The sequence below is a fragment of the Plectropomus leopardus genome, chromosome 7 (assembly GCF_008729295.1).
Source record: "Plectropomus leopardus isolate mb chromosome 7, YSFRI_Pleo_2.0, whole genome shotgun sequence".
Classification (NCBI taxonomy): domain Eukaryota; kingdom Metazoa; phylum Chordata; class Actinopteri; order Perciformes; family Serranidae; genus Plectropomus; species Plectropomus leopardus.
Genome location: NC_056469.1, coordinates 29,688,706 through 29,708,846, shown reverse-complemented (window position 1 = coordinate 29,708,846; position 20,141 = coordinate 29,688,706). Strand labels below are relative to the sequence as shown.

Below are 20,141 nucleotides of genomic sequence, written 5' to 3'. Positions count from 1 at the left end.
TTTCTACACTTTTTTGTGTCATTTTTTAATTTATAATTATTATTATTTTACTTTTCTTTTTGACTTACTTTTGGGGCAATTTTCTTTTAAATTTCTACTTGCATTTTTTTGGGGCCATGTTTTGATACATCATTGCTCAGTTTTCAAAGGGTTAAGCAGTATGAAAGGTCAACTTTCTACTACATCCTCTGTAGAGGATCAGTTCCTGGTTCGGTCTGAGCAGTCAGGAGAACACAGCTTCCTGTCTGACCGGCCTTATTAGCATTGTCATGATGACCACTCCATAAACTGTGAGCTTTTTGTATTATTTCTTTCAATTTCTGCCGCAGTTTCTGAGAGCCTCATATTACATTGCACTAATGTGGTTACGTCACATGGCGGTGCTGTGAGTATAAAAAGTCTGAATGCTGAAAAACAACTAAAACACTCCTGAAGAAGACTGCCGGCAGCATAGTTGAACTCTTTCACTTTTGATTTGTCTTTTGGTAGTGTAAGAAAATTGTAAAAAAAAAAAAAAAAAAAGACATGATTGCATTCAAATTGTCACATTTATTCACAGAAAGGTTTCTATGCTAATAGTTTGCCTGATAGAAGTTATTAACGTTTATTTCAAAATGAATGACTCTTCAATGAGGAACCTAATGTTTTGAGTCACAGCTGTGTAGCGTCACACAAAAGGAGGCTGCTGTTTTAAAAAGTGGAAGTTATAACTGTATTTGACTCAAAAGGTGGTGCTAAACTACTAGATGAGTGCTAGAAAGTGGGAAAAAAAGAATTAAAGTTAGAGCAAACTCAAAATAAAGTGATTTGTTTTAAGACTAAGACTCTATAAGTGTCCTGGTTCACATTATGAAAGACTGTGATGTGACAATGAAATGAACAACACTTCATGGAGTTCCCCAGTGAGTATATGGTTGGTTGGTTGGTGTTGTGTTTGTGAAGTACTGAATATTCCTGTTACTGACATTAGGTGTTTGTTACAGTCATTAAACCAGTGTTTAAAATATGTATTTTCAAGTCTAGTAATAATGATAATCCCATGGTGGGACTATTTTTTACTCAAAAAAAAAGAGAAAAAAAAATCCAGAATATTCCCCCGAGTTAAATTTTGTCAGGGGATGCACCCCTGAAAAACTGTTTCTCATTCCACTTCAAATAATAATTTAAAATCAAATAATGCTGTACAAGTTACTGTCATTTTTATGTTCATGTAGTTTAGCAGATTTAAAGCTGTAGTTATTAACATTTAGAGATCACCCGAGACTCGACTTTACGGTTTCATCACAATACATACTTCATGATACAATATTAGTGCAATTTTAAACATTTTGCAATACGCTGAATATTGAGATAAAATACGCTGTCATTTATTACCTTTCTTCAACTGCAAATTATGTCCTCAAAGGGAAACTTTGTCAACATCTGTGTTATCTGAAAAGATAAAGTTTTCAGTCTGTTCATCTCACTTCAGCAAAATATATCTAAAGAACTGAAAAGGCAATTTATTAATTCTTAGCAATTGTTTTACTCCAGTAGACTGAATTTGTATTTATAATTTTAATAATTTATAATCACTACTTGGCGTCTGTGCAACAATATGATATTGCTACACAAAAATATTTTTTTTACTGCATTGCATCAATTTTTCTGTCCACAGCTAGTAACTTTAATTGAAACAATTAACCTTTTTGTTGTATTACTGAAATTGCCACTATATTCACACAGCACTAACTGAAACTGATAATCTGTGAGATAAAATCATACACCTCCGTGTACTCTACTGCTGCAAACGGCCTAAACACATTTTAATAATAACCAATCAGAGCCGAGGAGTCTCTAATGCAGCTGTCAATACTGTCAGTCGCTGCTCGTGAATTTTGGCCCAACTGACAAACAAGGCAGATCAAATATGAATCAAGATTCTGCCACTGCATTGATTAAACATATTTTAGTGTATGGTTTAGTTGAAAAATGAGAAAGTTGGTTGGGCTGGTGGACTGTGGTATTTCAGCTGACTGAATTTGACATGGCAGCCAGGTCACAAACTCTCCCATTTTACTGCTAAAAAGTGCAATAAAATCTGTTTCTGAATTAAGTCACAGTTAAGTTCTTCAGTGTGCGGCAGTTAGTTTTGTTTTTCACTTTAAATGTTCCTACTATCAACCAGCACCTGACAATCACACGTGCTGTGCACTGTTCATGTTTCTGGAAACATCTGAGGCAAGAAATAGGCAATGCAGTAACAAAATCTTGATTCATGTTTAATCAGCACTGCCTGGCTTTATAGTTTGATCGTACTTCACGAGCAGTGCTTGACTGACAACTGCTTTAGAGACTTCTCAGCTCTGATTGTTTGTCTCTGCTGTTTGCTCTGCAGTAGTTCGAGGAGGAGGGACATGTTTTTATTTTACAGATTATCTGTGTACTTTTTTCAGAATAAAGTAACAGAAAATGTGACCAAAACTTATTTTCACAAAAATGGCCAACTGTAGCTTAAAGTTTTCATCTGTCTCATGTGAAATACTGGACCTTTTGAGCAAAGCGAGTAATATCACCTCCTTATCAGAGGTGAAATCAATCACTGTTTGACATTCAGTTTGCAGAAAAGCTGTTGGCCTACTTCCCCCTCACATGAAGACATGGTTCTCTCTTTGTTCACAAACACTATTCTTTGCCTTGAAACAGCAACGCCTCCATCAGTCTCTGCAGAGTGCGAAGATTATGTTTCTCCAACATCACTTTATGTGGATCTATGAGTCCACTGTCAACATGCTGATAATGTCGCCAGCCCTGTAAAAGAGGACTAACCTTCTGTTGTCTTCATCAGATGGAACACGTGAGAGGAAGACTGCAGCATCTGAAGAATAAGGTAGATTATCACCTACACAACACATTTTTTTTGCTTGTAGCTAACTAACAATGTGTTTGTCCTTATGTTTTTTCATTGTGCTTTAATATTGATGTCTTTCTGCATTTGAAAACTTTGCAAATAAGTGACACTAAATAACAAGGAGGTAACTTTTTGGAAAAAATGTGACATTGTGTTGCATGATTTCATTATACTTCAATCTTGACTGTGAGGGATGATGCATACCTTCAGTTTCTTGTAGACAGGTGCGTAGGAGAAAATGTCCTTAGGAAAGACAGGAGAGAACTCCTGCACATTGTCCTTTAAGTTGCAGTTAACTTTGCTGCAAGTTAAAGTTTCCTGCACACTGTTTTGTTTTTTGTGTTTGTTTTTTTTTTTTACTTTACAGTAAGCCTGCTTTGCAAGTAAAAGTGCAGAAATTCTCTCCTGCACTTAACAAACCAGGCCTGCATGTGCTGAGTTTTTACAAAAACAGACCACAAGAGGCACAAGAGCTAATGTTGAAAGTTTTTAACCTTTTAACAGAGGAAAATGTTGTTAATAAAACCGCTTAAATAGGATCCCTGATTAGACCATACATATGTAAAATAGCAGATATATCTGCAAAATATGCACTGGCATTAAAATGAGCAGATGTAGGATTGCATTTTATGTTGGGTATGCATATAATGTGAGATATTATGGTCATGATGACAATCACCTAAAACGAATAATAGAGATAACATAGTATCATCTAAAACCGCAGTTACAGTCAGAAACACAAGATCCAATTTTGAAAACAGGAACAAAATTGTGTTTCAGTTCACAAAACTATAAAAAAAACATGTTCCAAAAGGTTTGTTGTTCTCAAAACTGTGTACAGTCAGCAAAACTTCATATCACTGTAACAAAATCCTCCTCACCCACGACTACAAAAAGACACAACCTTGTTTTTCAACACAGAGTCAGATTTTCACATCTGCTGCCATTTAGTGGAATTACAAAAGAAAAGAAAAGAAAGGAAAGGAAAAGAAGAAAATATTTTAGGCAGCCTGTTTACTTCTCCATATGAGCAGAAGACTGTCAGGTGAAATCTGCGACCAGTGTCTACAGTACACTTACACGTGCAAATCATTTGTTCTACTTCCTGTGGTAGGTGTGTTAAAAGTAAAAATAACTGAATCAGAAGTCATTAAAAGTTTAGTAAATGCACTGACAGTGTGCTCCTTAGTGGGCAGATGTCCATCAAAACATTTGAGGACTGTGAACTGCAGCAGGCTCAAAGTAAACCTCGTTCACAGGGACCTCTGGTGGCCGTCAGTTGCTAGTACAAGCCATTTGCTGAGCGCTTTAAAGGCACATCTTAGACAGCAACCCTCTGACACAACAGTCAAGTTTGAGACCTTAACTGCAAACCATCCTCCTAACCTGCAGCCACAGTGCAGCACTGCTTTGAAACATCAGAAAACATTGAGAAATACCTGTAAATGTCAGTTAAAAAAAAGATATTATCTTTGACCTCAAATGTGTTGATTTGTATGATGAGAGAAAAGCGGCCAGTTCTCCATTTGAATAGCTGGAGCTGTCAGATGTTTAGCAATTTCGCAAAAAAAAAAAAAATATGACTAATATAACTAAATATGACTATGAATATGACTAAAACAATTGACTGAATAATTAAAAGTAGCTGCAGACTAATTGAGCTGCAGTCATTAGCTAATTCATTGACTATTCAACTGACAGAAAATGAATTGGCAATTAAATTAATTAATCACTTTTTAGACTTTTTTTTGCAATTTTTTGCAAATTTTAGATGTGTTCATGCATATGGCATACATTTTGGCAAGATTGTGTATTTTTGTTCAGCTCCTACACTGAGTCTAAACAAAATTGTTACATTCATACTGTTAAGTGCAAAAGACATTCTGTCACTCTTGGCTTTTGCCGTGGAATTTTTATTTACGATTTTCTACCTGATGATGTCACTTATTTGGCATATATATGGAGAACAGACATGCTACTTCCAGGAGATGCACTGTCACAATCAGTGTTGCTGACATATCCATAACAAATCATTGTCATATCCCAGGCTGTGGTCATCACAAAAAGATCTGCCTCTGCATGTAGTATATTGAAAGTAATGCATTTTATTTTTTCCCATCTAAAAGCATAATGGCATCATGACAAACAACTGGTTTTGAAAGGGTTAAAATTCTGAAATCTAATTAATACATGATAATTATTATTCGGCTTGGCGTTTGCTAAAAGAAAAAAAATGCAATGAAACTAAAAAAAAGTATTAATTTATAATATTTTTTAAAGCTTAATTTTGAAAAGCGCATTTCATGTGCAGAGGGATATGAGTGTTTTTATAATTACAGCGGGCCCTAAGGGTTAATTGACTACATGTTGCAGCTCCACAGTCACCTTGAGACTAACCCTAGTTTAAAGAAGTGCCTTGCTCAAGCGCAACTGCAGGATCAGCTTCAAAAAGTATTTTTTGTTCATCTGGTTCTTTCGTTGTGTTTCACTAACCTGCTTCAAAGCCCGTTAGGTGCTCAGCTTTGTTTGTTTTTTGTGTGAAAGAACGGCATCTACCTTTGACTAATGTTGGAAAAGTGACATTAAGCGAGACGGGTCTGAAAACCTACATGTTGATTTGAATACCACAACAGCCCACCCATTGTGCCAAAGAAAACAGTTAATGAATTGTAATATGTATCAGATGGCACATTATTTTCTCAGGAACCATGATTCTTTTGCATCAAGTCCTGCTGGAAAATGTATGTGTTTGTATGTGTTTGTATGTGTTTAGCTCAAAATACTCTGAGTTAATCAAATTTAGAGCTAATTTAGCTATTAAAAGTAAACTGTGAGGGGTTTCACAGCTGGATTATGACTCATTCAGATGCACACTGGTGGAAAATACTGAAAACCCCTGATAAAATGTTTAAGCAGACATGTAGGTGTATGATAAGGGTCTTTTAAAAGCTTTTAGAAAGCATCTCTTGATGTTTTAGAGTCATCTCAGAACTGAAACATGTTTTGGTCGTATTGTGACTCAGTGTTAAAAATGATTTGAGCAAATAGGTAATAATTAATACATTTTATGACTGTAACACAAATTGTTAGATTTATCATTTAAATTAAAAAAATAATGTATTTATCAAGTTTACTTAGGCGACAAAAATGTGATGACTAAATTATTTTGTAGAAGAACAGTTGAGTTTCCTGTTGACTTTTTTTTTGCTCTCGGGTTAACTCTTGCATATTCATAGCAGCAGAATGGATGCGGTGGGGAGGCACCACGCAGACGCTGCTCAGAGGGTTATAAACCACATCCTTAGTCACACCACCGACGATTATGATGATGCCGATGATGTTCCACTAAGCATTCTCACACAGACGTCAGTGCATCGGGGACTCTGTTAACTTGTTAACTGATTTAGTGGAAGAATTTTATATTTAAAGAAGGTAAGATGCTTTATTCTTTATATGTATTCATATTAAGAACAGAAAATGCTTATGAAAAAATGATCTTTTTATGATGTTAAGGTAGTTTGTTATTCATTTAATTAACTTTATTTTTGAGTAGTAGTCATTGAGACTCTTTTTAAATGCGTTTAATTATTGATTAATTGTGAAAGCTAATGATGATGTTCATGGTTCATTGTAGAGCCTTTTTAAAATTGATAATTAACAAAATTTTGTCTCAATGTAGCAGCAAATCCCACAAAAAGGCTGAATCTTTTTTTAGTTTACAGTGAAATTTTTTGATCTGTTTTACCATGAAACTTAATTCTATATTTAGTTTCAGCTTCTGTGTTTCTTTCTGTCTAACCAGTGGCTGATAAAAGTGGGTCGTCCCCATGGCTCTCAAACCTGTCCTCTTATTGTTGCTGTGGGACCTCACTTTGTTTGCTCATGGTGGTAAGTTGACTTATCTAATCTTTTTGTATATTGATATGAATTTCTAAAAATAAGTCACCACATTAATTGTAGGTCATTTCAGATAAACTTTTACTCTGCGTTTTCATTCGTTTGTCTCCATGCTGCGTCCTCGGGCCAAGTTTCCCTTGAAAAACGGATTTTAAACTTATGTGACTGCCTCAGTAAACAGGGTTAGACACTCATAGTGCACGAATGTTAAATGTGGTAAATACTTTTATGAACTCCACTGAAATGAACTTTTTTTTGTCTTGTAAAATTTTGTTTGTCTTGATGCTGTGGCCTCTCTGCTTCGTAGAGCTTGAATGCTAAATATAGTAAATGTGATGATAACTGACTACAATTTCCTTTGTTTTGCAGTCACGTCTTTGTGCAATGTCACTTGCTCCACGGACTACGATTATTTGCTGAACTGCTCGTGCTCGGGCTCTTTGCCGACATATTCAGTCCTCATCGAAGTCGTATGCAGGTAGAAGCTGATATGCTTCACGTTGGTGCATCACCCAATATGTGTCTATACTGTTGCATCATTAGCTTTTATTCAGATGTATTCTGGGAGCTAGCTGATGATTTCCCCTCTGAATCATAGGATCTCCAAGTTTAGTCATTTTGAATATCATAATCCTAGTAATATTATCAGTAATGTTTTAATAGATTTAAGCTCAGCAGTGGTTATTACATTGTGAGCAAACTCTTGAAACAGTTGCTTTGATATAGTAGAAATACTGCAGGGTGCTGAATATTTTGACCCCCCACAGCGACCTTTACTGCGCCTCATAGCAATGCCCATCGGAAATTTCCATCACAGTGATTTCAATTTGAACCACATTTGCTGATATTATCTCATGTGTTATTGTTATTGGTGTCAGGGGAAAGCCCAACTCATGTTGATATTTGAGTTAAAAACATCTATAACAATAGGCTCCATGATGTGCTATTAATTGTTTTTCTTAACATAAAATGTTGGCATTGTACATTTCTGCAAAGCAAGTATATGACAGATTTTCTTCTTTCATTTTTACCATATGAATGTTTCTAAAGTGATGTCGTATTTAAGGTGTCATCAGGAGGTGGAGGGGATGGTGGATGGTGTATTACCTGTTCCAGATGCCTGCCAAGCTGCAGACCACTTTTCGAAATCAACAGAACTGGTTGTGATTTAGCGAATCATTGCTGTGTTTCCAGCAGCTTTTTAAGCAACAAATGTGGGTGTTTGTCGTGGCCCAACTGTTGTTCCAGTGGGGATATTGCCATGAAAAGTGCTTGTTCTTACTGGAAAATCTTTGCTTTTCCTGCTGGGAATGTGTCACAAAAAGCATTTGTTTTTTACAGAGTTATTGCTGCTTTTACAGCGGGGAGGGGCAAGAGCAGCAGTAGTTTTTTACTGAGGTATCGTTGCTTTTCCGGTTGGAAAAGTGACACAAAAAGCGGTTGCTTTTAACCAAGACATTGCTGCTATTTCAGCGTGGATAGTGGCATAAAAAGCAGATGTCGTTTACCAAAACATAATGCTGTTCCTGCTGTGATAATGGCCCAAAAATAGGTTATTTTTTAAAGCTTTGACACATCCACTACATAAAAACATGAAATTGTGACGTAGCTATGGTTTGCAGAAATGTACAATGCCAACAATTTTTTGTATATACTCAATGCGACCTACTACAGTTGAAAAATAAGTCATTAGGAAAAAACTGTTGGTGGAAAAACTATATAATGATAACACTCTTTATGTTTTATGAATATATTTAGACAAAAGAATTATTCATTCCATTGAGAAAATACTCAGCAGGTTAATTGACAATGGGGGAAAATGCAGATTTTATGATTCAGGCTCCAGGAAGAAGCTTAAGTGGCTGCAAACATGGAGACATGATCTTTTTTATGAAATAGGTAAACAAGGTTAGGCTTTGCTTTTGTCTCTCAAGTGTATTTCTGCTCACCAGCGACATTAATCATGTGAATTTGAGCTTTTCATATACCTGTTCTGCATCAGTCCTTCACATATGTACACAATCACATGAAAACCACAAATTTTGTTGCAAAAATGTTGACTGACGTTACAAGATGTTACTGATTATAACACACTGTTTATCCGTCGCAGAGATGGCGAATATGATGTTAATGGAAGCTGTGAAGTCAAATCACCACAGTCGTGGTGCGTAATGTATCCGGAGGAACTTTATATAGTTGCATCTATTGGAACCATGTGCACCGCGACAGTCAGTCACAAGGGCCATCAAGTGCTGATAAACGACAATGAGTCATCAACATGGGCCCTGAGTAAAGTGGGTAAGTTCATCTGATAATAACTGCGTGTTCTGACATTTCAGTATTTGTCATTTCTGCTGAACAGATAGGATGACACAGAAAAGAAAAAAGGTCACAGGCGACAGTTGCATCCCTCATGACATGTTTAGTGGTATCAAGATATGTCTGTGAAAAATGGTTTGCAAGAAGTTAAATGTTGATTTCTATTAATCCTTCCAGCATAAGCTTTAGTTTTTACTCATTTTAGACACTTGTGAAATGCTACAAACATATTCCCTCTGGTTCACTACTGCCAAAATAGCACTGTACATTAACCCTTTGAATGCAGCAAAGAAAAACTGGTGTCGGCCCAGGTTTCAGACACCTTTCACAGGCTATTTGACCCTTTGAAACCTGGGCAAATTGGTTTAAATTTTTTTCAAAAAGCAATGATCAACTTGGCAAGACATTTCCCACAAATTACAAGAAACGAGTAAAAGGTGACCAGACAATTACCTAAAAACTGGTTTAAAAAAAGAGGGGACGATTATTAGAATAGTGACCATTTTTATAGTTAACATTTTGTTACAAAAAATATATAGTAAAATAAACAAAAAATACGTATTTATGGTTCTTTTTCATGTTTGTTTTTAGTTTTCATTTATTAATTTAAATTAATTTTATTAATTTATATTTTTTTTTTTTTACTTTAAGTTTTTTTTTTTTTTTTTCCTACTAATTTTTGGGCTATGTTTTGTAAAGCTGTTTGTTGCCTCCTCTCTGTGTTCCCATGAAAAAAAATCTTAGGTTTCAAAGGTTTAAAGTATTTTCACTTTTGTTTGAAAGTTAAGAAAATTCAGAGATCACGAGAATCATGCTGGCAACTTCTCCAAAATTAGCCAAGCTGTTACTTGCCAGCAAACGCCCTTCCACCTGCTATACCCTCCAGATTAAGACGAAAGCTAAAAATAATGTTCAACTGCCACTTGTGGTTTATTGTTGGCATACACACATTTTTAATAACATAATGCTCCCCCTGTTCCCTTGGGGTTTAACTTTCACAGTGAAACCTCTGCCTCCTGTCGATGTTCAAGTGGCAAGAAATGATGGATGTTACAACGTCACTTGGGAACACGATCACGAAACCCATAACATTCTCATATACAGGGTGCGCGTGAGACAAAGCAACGACTTGTCAAAGGTAATGTGTGAGCCAAAACACCAAAACAAAACCTGAAATTTGCATGATATTACCATCGATTGTGCCTGCTGATTATGCAAAGCTGTTCTATCTTTTTTATTCCTTTCCAACAGGATCCAGTTCATTACCTTGAAGTGGGAGAAAAATACAGTCTGTTAGACTGTGAGAAGCTGCAACCACATGTCAACTATATCGTGGATGTTCAGGCCAAAATGTCTCCTAAGAATCTGTATATAGGTCCATGGAGCGAGTGGAGCTCCACTGCAGAGTGGAGGACAGCAGGAAATTCTGCACAGACTGAAGGTAGAAAAGCATTGTCTATCCTGCAGCTAATAATATCCACTTCTGTCTCATGCTAAATAAGACTGTTGTGGCCAGTCACGTGTTATTTTGTTGTGTTTTCATGCTTCAGACCGTCGTGTTTCTGCAGTGATCCATACAAACATCTCAGAAAACAGGAAGTGTGCATTTTATTGTATCATTTCCGTCAGTACATATTTTACACGTTAATGTCTCCTTTGCAGGAATGAATGGATGGTGGTGGTACGTCACCCTGGCCGTCAGTCTCCTCTTTGTGTTCCTGCTGCTGGGTTATTCACAAAAACCGTGAGTAATGTAAACATGGGAGCTACTGTCTCTGTCTCTCCAAGTCATAAAATTGCAACCCCATCTCTCTTTTAACCCTTTGAAAGCTGAGCAAATTGGCTTGATTTTCTCAAAAATGTGGGGAAAAAAATGACAAGTAACTGGACAAGAAATTACCCCAAAATTTTGCAATAAATCAGTAAAAAGTTCAAAGAAAATTACCTAAAATTAGCAACAAAAAAGACAAGTGAAAGAACAAAAACAGACAAGACCTGAGAAGTGCTGAAATTAAATAAAAATAATAAATGTAATATAAAACTAATAAGTATATTTTTTCTGTGGCAATTTCCTTTCCTTCTTTTATTTTTTTTTTGCAAATTGTGGGACATTTTATGTCAAGTTGCAGACTGCCTTTTTTCAATTATTTGGAAAGAAATCAATCCAATTTGCTCACATTTCAATGGTTTAAACACTTGAGAAAAGGAAAGAAAACTGATGCCTATACAAGGTTTAAAAGGGTGAAAGCATTTTATCAGTCTTCAAACCTGTAGTTGTTAATGTTCAGTGAATAGTTTTGGCTTTTTTAAGAGGCTTGCAGAAATGAAAGTTTATTTGATTGAACCAACTATTATCATTATTGAAACAAAATGTTTAAATCATAGTAAAGGATAAACTTTCTTTTGAATTTACACTTACACGAGTCTGCATTCATTGCACAGATAAAGGACAAAGTGAACACAAGTAAATGCTTAATGTCAGCCACCCTCTGTGTTCCAGTAAGTGATTAGCGAAGCTTCTCACTGCTTCAATTTACATTTTCCTGGCATCACCTCCCACATATAGAGAAACCACTGCAGCACTGTACGTGCAGCGACACGTTGCACTGAAATGGAGAGCAGACATAGGAAGTCATGCAGAGCATCAGTGTCAGAGAACTGAGAACTTCTCACTTGTTATGGGCCCAAAGCGACAAGTAAAACACTCAGCCCTAAAATGTCAGTACACTTAATGCTCTCACGCTGTTTGTAGTCCCATTTTAGAGGATGATATAAGATGAGCTCCTCTGTGAGTTGTTACAAATTCAACTTTGGTTCTGTTTCAGTGCTCTGCTTCTATAAGCTCTTGTCTAATTCATGGTAGCAGCAAATGCACAAGTAAAGGCATTCTGCATTTGTTTTGCAGACTTTTGTGAAATTCACTCAGTCTGTGAGGTACACTGAGCCCGAACTAGTCCTATGAAGCTTATCACTGTGCTATTGATCCTCTTCTATATGCTTTTTTCGTACGTGGTTGCAGGCATAAAAAAATGAGGAAGTACAGTGTGTAGTTTGCAAGCAAAAAAAAACATTTTTTTTTGTTAGTGAATTTTTTGCCAAAGAAAATCAAACGAAGTGCTTATTAAGAAAGGTGATGTATGGAATAAGTCTATTTCTTGGCCTCCAATATTTTTCAGATATGGTTACTTTTAGGTATTTCTCAAGAATCACTCATCCAAAAAACTTTGTGCTCAACACTGTGCTGCCCTGGGTCCTGAGCAATTCACCTGCCATGACGTAGCTGCGTCCCCTGGCAGTGCCAGAGTGTTCGTACGATGTGTGTGTGTGATAGGATAGGAACAGGCTTTTTCCAGGAGCACAAGCATTCATTCTGAAAGTTACATCTCTGAAGCTTTAAATGTTTGAGTTTGCTGCAATGTAACAACTCTGGTCTATGTTTATTCATCTGTTCTTGAATGTACTGTAGCGAGTGAGCAAGCCGTACCCAGCTCCGGTCTCCTTTCAATGCACTGCACAGTGTCTACATAATGCACTACTAAAAAATATGTCTCATAGCTCACACTTGACACTGCATTTCCTTTGGTCCTCAAAAGACGCCAGCCAAGAGTGACGTTGATCGGATGAATGGTTGTCGAGAAAATATAGACAGACATACATACAGAGACTCCTTCATTTTAATTTTAATATAGTTGCAAGAGTGCATAGCTCCGGCAACCCAGAAGCTGACATTGCTGTGGTTCCACCATCAAAAAGCCTACGGGATTTTTCCATTGAAATTTAAAAAGATTGCAGAAAATTAGCTCTGTGGTAAAGAAACATTTATGATACTTACACATCTTCTTCAAGATAATCTTCACAGATGAACCACTTTTTATGATTACTGAAGCCTAAATGCAATCGCCAAAGGTGAAAAGATTAGGCTAGGCTATAAGCGAACTACAATACAGTTGCGTGTTTTATGTTGTAGAATAAAACGTGAAAGTCTCTTCAGCTTCTGTTAACCACAGACCTTATTTAGATCTTACCAAACACCCTATTAAAAAGCCCATTGACTTTGAGATGAGGGAACCAGAGGTGCTAATTTATTTTGGGGTTTTAGGACTCAGTACTGGGGTTCTCTATTTCTGACTTATTAATTGACAGTTCAAACTTTTTCTTGCCAGTGGAACTAAATGGGTGGAAACATGAGTGGGCAGTTTTTACCTGAATTAGCTATCAAGTCTAAAACCGTAGTTAATTTTAGATTTGTATTGTGTAGTAATTCCTGTGAAAGCTATTTTATGCTATCAGCATCACTGGTTTTGAGTCGGCGTATGGGTCAGCACTTAACCTCTGCACACGCCACATACTGATTACTAAATCACCTTATCAGAAATGACAGAGCAGAGGTGCATTATACAGTAGTGTGCAAAGGTCTTTGGTCACCACAGATCTGTTATTTTGTAATGAGTTGTAATGAGGATATATATCTATTTTTTTCTCAGTTTCACACAAGCAATGCATTAAAACAACAAAAAGTCAGAACAAAAATGTCTTTTCAATTCAGTTCATTTCAAACAGCTTTATTTGTCCCAATTCAGTTTGAACAGTCCACAGACCATAGAAACATCCACAAATCAACAACAGACAGGAGCCAGGGGCACCACAGAGACAACAAACAAACAAATATAAATCAGTATGTTGACGGGCATGCTGGCACCCTCGTGTGACCATGAGGGCCGAGCAAGGACTGCACAGTTTAAATTTATGAAACAATGAGTAATAAATAAATAAGTAAATAAGCGTGCAAGGCAAAGGATTCACAAGCGAACAGGACAGACTGAAGTCAAAATTTCGTGTGAAACATGGTATCGTACAGCCATAAAAAAGGTAGCTTCAACAATCAATATTGAGCTTTGGATATGTCTTAAATGGCATAAATACAGCAGAAGATTAGTTTTATTAATCTCATATTATCTGCCCAAAAGAGTTCAAGACACGCTGAGTGGAAAAGGAGATCACAGTGAATACTTGCAATATTAGCCCATTGAATTTGTTATTCTGAAATATTTGTGTTTTTAGTACTGTATACATATTTCCTGTATGTTCTTGTGGTATTTTAGGAGAGTCTACTGAGAAATAAATGTGTATGATCATAAATAATAAAGTTTAAGGTGGCCTAAGACTTCTGCACAGTACTGTAGACGTGATGTTATTTTATTCTCAATTTCAGTTCTCTTTCTGAAATCATTTCATACTCATTTCAGGTGTTGGCAGAAAAAACTCCGGCAGATTATTTACATACCCAGGCCGGACGAGTTTTTCAAGCCCCTCGACAAAAGCTACGAAGGGAACTTCAAGGTAAGAGAAAGCAAAACAAACTTTGCGTGTAGTTTCCAAATCGGCCCAGCAGGTGCTGCCCAAGAGGGGACTTTCAGCACATCTGAACCCGGGATGGGACTTTCCCCTCGCTTTCGCTTTGAAGGGCCTCCATGATGTGAATGACTCAGTGTGCAGGGCCTTCAAGAGGCCTTTTGTTTTTTGTCTGACATGCTGTGGGTAGATATTTGTGTATGACAGCCCGACCTGTTCCACCCCAGTGGAAAATACCCCCCGTACAGATCTTTTATGTGGCTTGTAACAAGCTAAAAACAGCCAGTTTTTCACTTGAAAGGGGCCCAAGGTGAAAATTATGTGGGTTTTTTTTTTTTATTTTTTATAGCTGTACTGATGTTTTTATGATTTTCCTTTCCATCACCTTTTTATATTTTCCCTTATGTAAATTCTCCTTTATGTCGTTTGACACCCAGGGATAAACTGTTATTTTTAATCACATATAATCCTTCACCTTCATGTTTGCTTATTTTAATCTTTAGGACTATGTTGCAAAAAGGGTCTCAAAATGGTCAAATTTCACTCTCACTTCTCAAAAGAAACTTGAAACATGCCCAAAACGTCTTACATAAAAGCACCTAGAAATATGCATGGTATGCAATAATGCTAAAAACATCAAACATCATTATAATGACATGTCACAAGTTTTCAATAAAGAGCAGCTGTTGAGCAGTTTAAGCTCATGGCATAGTTGTTCCTAAATTGTTCCTAATAGTAAACAGTAAAGCAAAAAAACTAAAAGGAGAAAAAAGCATCTTCTTCCCATGAAATATTCCCCAATTAGCTGTCAAAACCCGACAAAAATCGTTTAAAGTTACAATCTCAAGGTTCTGTGTTTTGTTCTCTTTGGCGGCACTAATGGCGATACGTGGTGATTGCATTGTGTTTAGTGACTGTTTACATTGTTTATGAAATGTCGTCCCAGCAAGAGCACTGCTTATCCAGAGTGTGTGATCTTAAAAAAATGTAGCTGAATCCAGGTGATCAAATCCAATGTTGCTTTGAAAAAATGGCACGAAAGTCAGCTTTGGGCTCATAAAATAAACTGACTCTGAAGCATAACGTGGGATTTCCAAATCTTGATCGTTCTGATCCAGACAAAGTTTTTTTGAACAGCTCGGCCCTGGAAACTAGATAGTTTTGGTATATAACATAATTTTGGTGCAATGTTTTTTTTCTGATTAAACAGAGAAATACAATTGTACATCTAATGAATTCAGGTCTCTCACTTGCACAGAACTAAGACTGACATTAGCTTACAATTTAGACAGATTTTCTGTACTGGAGTTTTCTTTTTTTGTTGTGTTTAATTCTGTCACTGTTGCTGCTGCACAGACAGTTACTTTGAGACCTGGATTGACATCACTTTTCTTGTGCTGTGTTCAGACACCTTCACAAGTATTTAAACCTTTGAATCCTGCTTTGAAAATGTGGGGGAAAAGGCATTGGCAAGAAATGTTCTGCAAATTACAAAAAAAAGTATTTATAATTTGCAAAAGTTTTTTTTTAATCAATGCAAAATTATATATTTGAAATTATTTTTGCAGAATCATTTTAGGCTTTTTTTCCAGATTATTTCCTTTTTTTTAAAAAAAAAAAAAAAAGTCACCATTTGTGCTAATTTCAGGTGATTTTCTTGTTATTTTTACCTTTTACATTTTTTCCCTTCAGATTTCTGGGTCATTTCTCCTTAATGTTGCCCATGTTGATGAAAGAAAGGGTTAAAGCTCAACCAGCTCACTGACTTGAGACCTGTGTGTAGTTGCAAATGTTGCTCAGCAGAGTGCGCTGCTGCAGCAAATAACAAAAGGGATCATAGTTTGAGAGAGGAAGTACTACAGAGATGATGAAACAGTTCTTTATTTAGCACTGCCTTCCTCTCATCTTTGTTCACTCTACTAAATGTGCTTGACCAGCTCAAATGAGGAATATTTTCTGCTATTATTAGATCAAATTTAAAATACTTTGTCCCTCACGGTAGGCAAGCTTGTTTTTGAAGCAAAAAACACACAGTGTGTGTGCATGCTTATTGAACCAAATATGATAAAATGTGATCATGTCTGTGGCATAAAGGCACATTAGAAACTGCAAGTGTGTGTGAAGTATCCATGTTTAAGAACGAGTAGCTTCTTTGCAGCAACATCTATATTTGAAGCTTTTTCTGCTATCATGGCTTCATATGAATATGGACAGACGTGGATATAAACTGTAACTTGACTGGTTTATAGAGGCATACAAACACGGGGCGGCAATTCTAGTTTATGAAATATGTTGTAATAGTACGCCAGTACTGAACTCTCAAATTCAGCAAACTAGATATAAATGTACTTAAATTTATTAGTTTACAAACAACAAATATGCAACCACTTACATGACATCATTCTAAATCTGGTGTAAAAATGCTTAAAAATGTGAGAGTGAAACGGTGCGTCCGCAGCGTGCAGTGCTCTGTGACAGGTGTGCAGCTCCTGACGTGTAATCAGGACATTTTTTACTCTATATCGCATCTTCAGGATCACTGCGACAGACTGAAGCAGCGCTTTTAGAAATCATTGTTCTAGTTTGACTTTGCTATCTGACTCTTGTGGTGCAGACTGCTGACGCTTTCTCAAAGGATCAGAGACGATTGAGCGTCCCTGATGAGCTCTGTGCCTCAGGATGTGGTGGCCTCTGCACATAGAAACTGATTCATGTTTATCTGGCCATCACCTTGCTGAATGGAGACTCTATGTGGCTGCAAATGGTTTACATTTTTGGTATAATATACGTGCTGGTGTAAAGTCACATAGATCCGTTGGGCGGTTCAAGAATTGAAAGTGCATCAAAGTTAAAGTCCTAATTATACGTACATTATTATGTATTTATTGAGTACAAACCATACAAATGTGCTCCTATAATTATGGAGGGAATACAAGCAGACTCCAAAAATCCCTTTTTTTAATACCGAGAATAGCAGATATTTAATGCAACGTTAGAAAATTATATGGTTTCCTGTTCAGATAAACACAAGACAAAAGTTCAGACAGATATTTATCAATTTTATTGTTTCTGTTGTTGTTGTTTTTGTCTATTTCTTTGTTTTATAATGACATTATGCATTCTGCATCTTGCATGATTTTTCCTTGTTTTGTTTTTTTTTTCTAACTCTGCACTAGTTTCCTCTCGCTTGTGTTCAGTAGGAGTGTTTGGCTTTCTGTTGTTGTGTCCGCGTCCATGTATCCCATTTCATTCAGGCCTTTATATGTAATGTGTTCCATTTGCTGTGTTGCAGGAGTGGGTGAAGCCTTTATTCAACGAGTGCGATTACCTACAAGCTCAGATGATGAGCAACAAGCAGCACGACGTCCTTCAGTGGAACACTGAGAAACAAAGCTACAGCGAGGACAACGAGATGAAACACGCCGGTCACTTCCTCCCCGTGCTGCAGCCTCACAGCAACTCGCTGCTGTTCTTCCAGGACGGCGACAGCTTTCAGGGCACCGGCCACTCCACCGGACACATCTCCATCCACACTGTGACCCTGTCTGGAGAAGAAGAGTTTGAGGAGGAAGTCGGGTCACAAAGCTCTGTAAACACCCTCAGAAGTTACCAAGGTGGAGAGAGCTTCGGTTCATTTGAGGAAGACAACAGAGAACATGCCGGCTACGATTTGGAGGAATCTCGTAGGCAGAGTGGGATTTTACCACCGCATGAAAACCAAATATCTAACAACTTATCACTAGAAGATATAAACTTTCAGCCACGTGAGCAACTTGATGAACCAGAGAGGGTGTCACTCAACTCGTTCGTCTCAAACGAGCAGTCAGAAGACGGCTACCCTCACGTGGACTTGGACACCATCGACAGCGGTTTTGGAGAGTGCAGCAGCCCCGGAGCCTCGGACTCAAACATGGCAGAGCAGAGGGACTCTGATTTATTTCAGGAGCACAAAAGCTCCAATTCGAACTACGTCAAGCAGTGGATGATCTGTAGCACTACTCAAGAAGACTCGAGCAATTTAGAGAACGAACTCCAGGAAACACAGTGATCATCACGACTGATTTACTGCCACAAAAATATTTTTTGGCTCAGTGGGACACGCATATAAAAAAAAAAACAATATTGTTGACGTTTCCAGAAAATACACATAAGTGAGTTGGAAGTATCTGCTGGGCATATAATCCTTTAGGATCAGTTCATAATGATGTTTTTTTTTAAATTTTGCACTTTGTATCATGTAAACAGTCAGGCTTCTTTGCTTTAGTTTTTAATTTTTAATTTTTGCTTTTTAAAGGCAGGTCAAAGAGTCCAGAGACAAAGATATGTTCAGACAGATGGGGATGACGTTTAATGAAGACTGGAGTTTGCCAACATAGTGATTATTTTTTAAGTCTCGATTTATATTTAGATCAGTCTTTTATTAATTTATCATTTAAAATATTTTTTTTTTTCAAAGATATCTTTTTATATATTCATTTTTATGCCTCTGTACCGGTGATAGTTGTGGCCGGAGGCATTGTTTTCTGGTTGTGTGTCCATCACACTCTCGTGAACATGATATCTCAACAACACCCTGAGGAAGTTTCATCAGATTTGACACAAAACTCAACAATAACCTGATCAGACTTTGGTGGTTGCAGGACAAAGGTCAAGGTGGCTGTGAGCTCGCCTATCTAATTATCGTGAACACAGTATATCAAGAAACTCTGAGGGAGTTTCTTCAGTGACCTCAAAAAACATGTTTGGTCATATTTCAATAATGCATTTGTTAAAATATCACATGAGTGCCAAATGGGATACAATGATATGGTAATGATGTTTCTTATCAACATTATAGTCATCACATCATATCCATGCAAATACAACATTTGCTTTTGTAATGTATCAGTTTATTGATAGATCATTATTAATTACAGAGAAAGTCAATAATTCTTATTACGCTCTAGACACAATAGACATGCAATGAGGGATTGAAATATTGCACATTGCTTTGATTTATTCCACTGAAGGATGCTTTGTTTTAAATAGTGTTTGTCACTGTACTGTATATACAGCTTCATTTTTTCATGGTCATGCACGATTCATTAGCTTGTACTGGAGCACCAGCATGCATGCTGCCTTATCAAGATCTCTGATAATGTCTGCTTTCCTTGCACATGCATTTTCTCAGTAACCACTGTAACCAACTGTGCTGTTTTTCGCAAGTCAGTAAAAAGAGCAAACTTGGAGCAAATTGTTATCATCTGTAAACACCTCAGCCGAGACCTCATTCAGCACAACAAAGTGGAAAAGCAGTTTTGACAAATTGTTCTTTCACCGTAAGTTATATACAGTATTTGCAGGATATATTTGTTCTATGTATAGTTACCACATATTCACAGCTGTGGAAGTGCAGTATTTTATTGTTCTAATGGGGAAAATATTTTCAAAAAACATGTTAACAGAGACAAAATTAATATTCTCTTGGCCCTTGTGTATTTTTCCTATTCTCTGCAACTGTAGCTATGACATGACTTTCAGATATTTGAAGAGTTTGAAACTTCACATTTTCCAGGTTTTTTTGCACATCATAAACTGATAATATCTAACAATGTAAAAATGTTTTTCCTATTGAAAGGGCATCTAAATGTAGCTGTAGTGGGAGGGGGGAAGTGTGTCTCATTTACTTTCCAAGTCCAGAGTT

General features: G+C 36.8%; 1 protein-coding gene across 4 annotated transcripts; it reads left to right on the top strand.

The window, feature by feature from the left end:
- Positions 1–252: 252 nt before the first annotated feature.
- Positions 253–19,686, top strand: il21r.1 (interleukin 21 receptor, tandem duplicate 1). Of its 4 annotated transcripts, none has more exons than XM_042490852.1 (11): positions 253–290; positions 2,828–2,869; positions 6,130–6,322; positions 6,693–6,778; positions 7,157–7,265; positions 8,898–9,085; positions 10,108–10,244; positions 10,358–10,547; positions 10,769–10,850; positions 14,353–14,446; positions 17,751–19,686. In XM_042490852.1, exons 4-11 carry the CDS (start codon positions 6,718–6,720, stop codon positions 18,504–18,506), a joined length of 1,617 nt encoding a protein of 538 aa, XP_042346786.1. In that variant the 5' UTR covers positions 253–290; positions 2,828–2,869; positions 6,130–6,322; positions 6,693–6,717; the 3' UTR covers positions 18,507–19,686. The 4 variants fall into 4 exon arrangements, with proteins under 4 accessions (XP_042346786.1, XP_042346784.1, XP_042346785.1 ...); XM_042490850.1 differs by having other exon boundaries at positions 257–290; positions 6,127–6,322; XM_042490851.1 differs by lacking the exon at positions 253–290 and adding an exon at positions 851–902 and having other exon boundaries at positions 6,127–6,322.
- Positions 19,687–20,141: the final 455 nt, after the last annotated feature.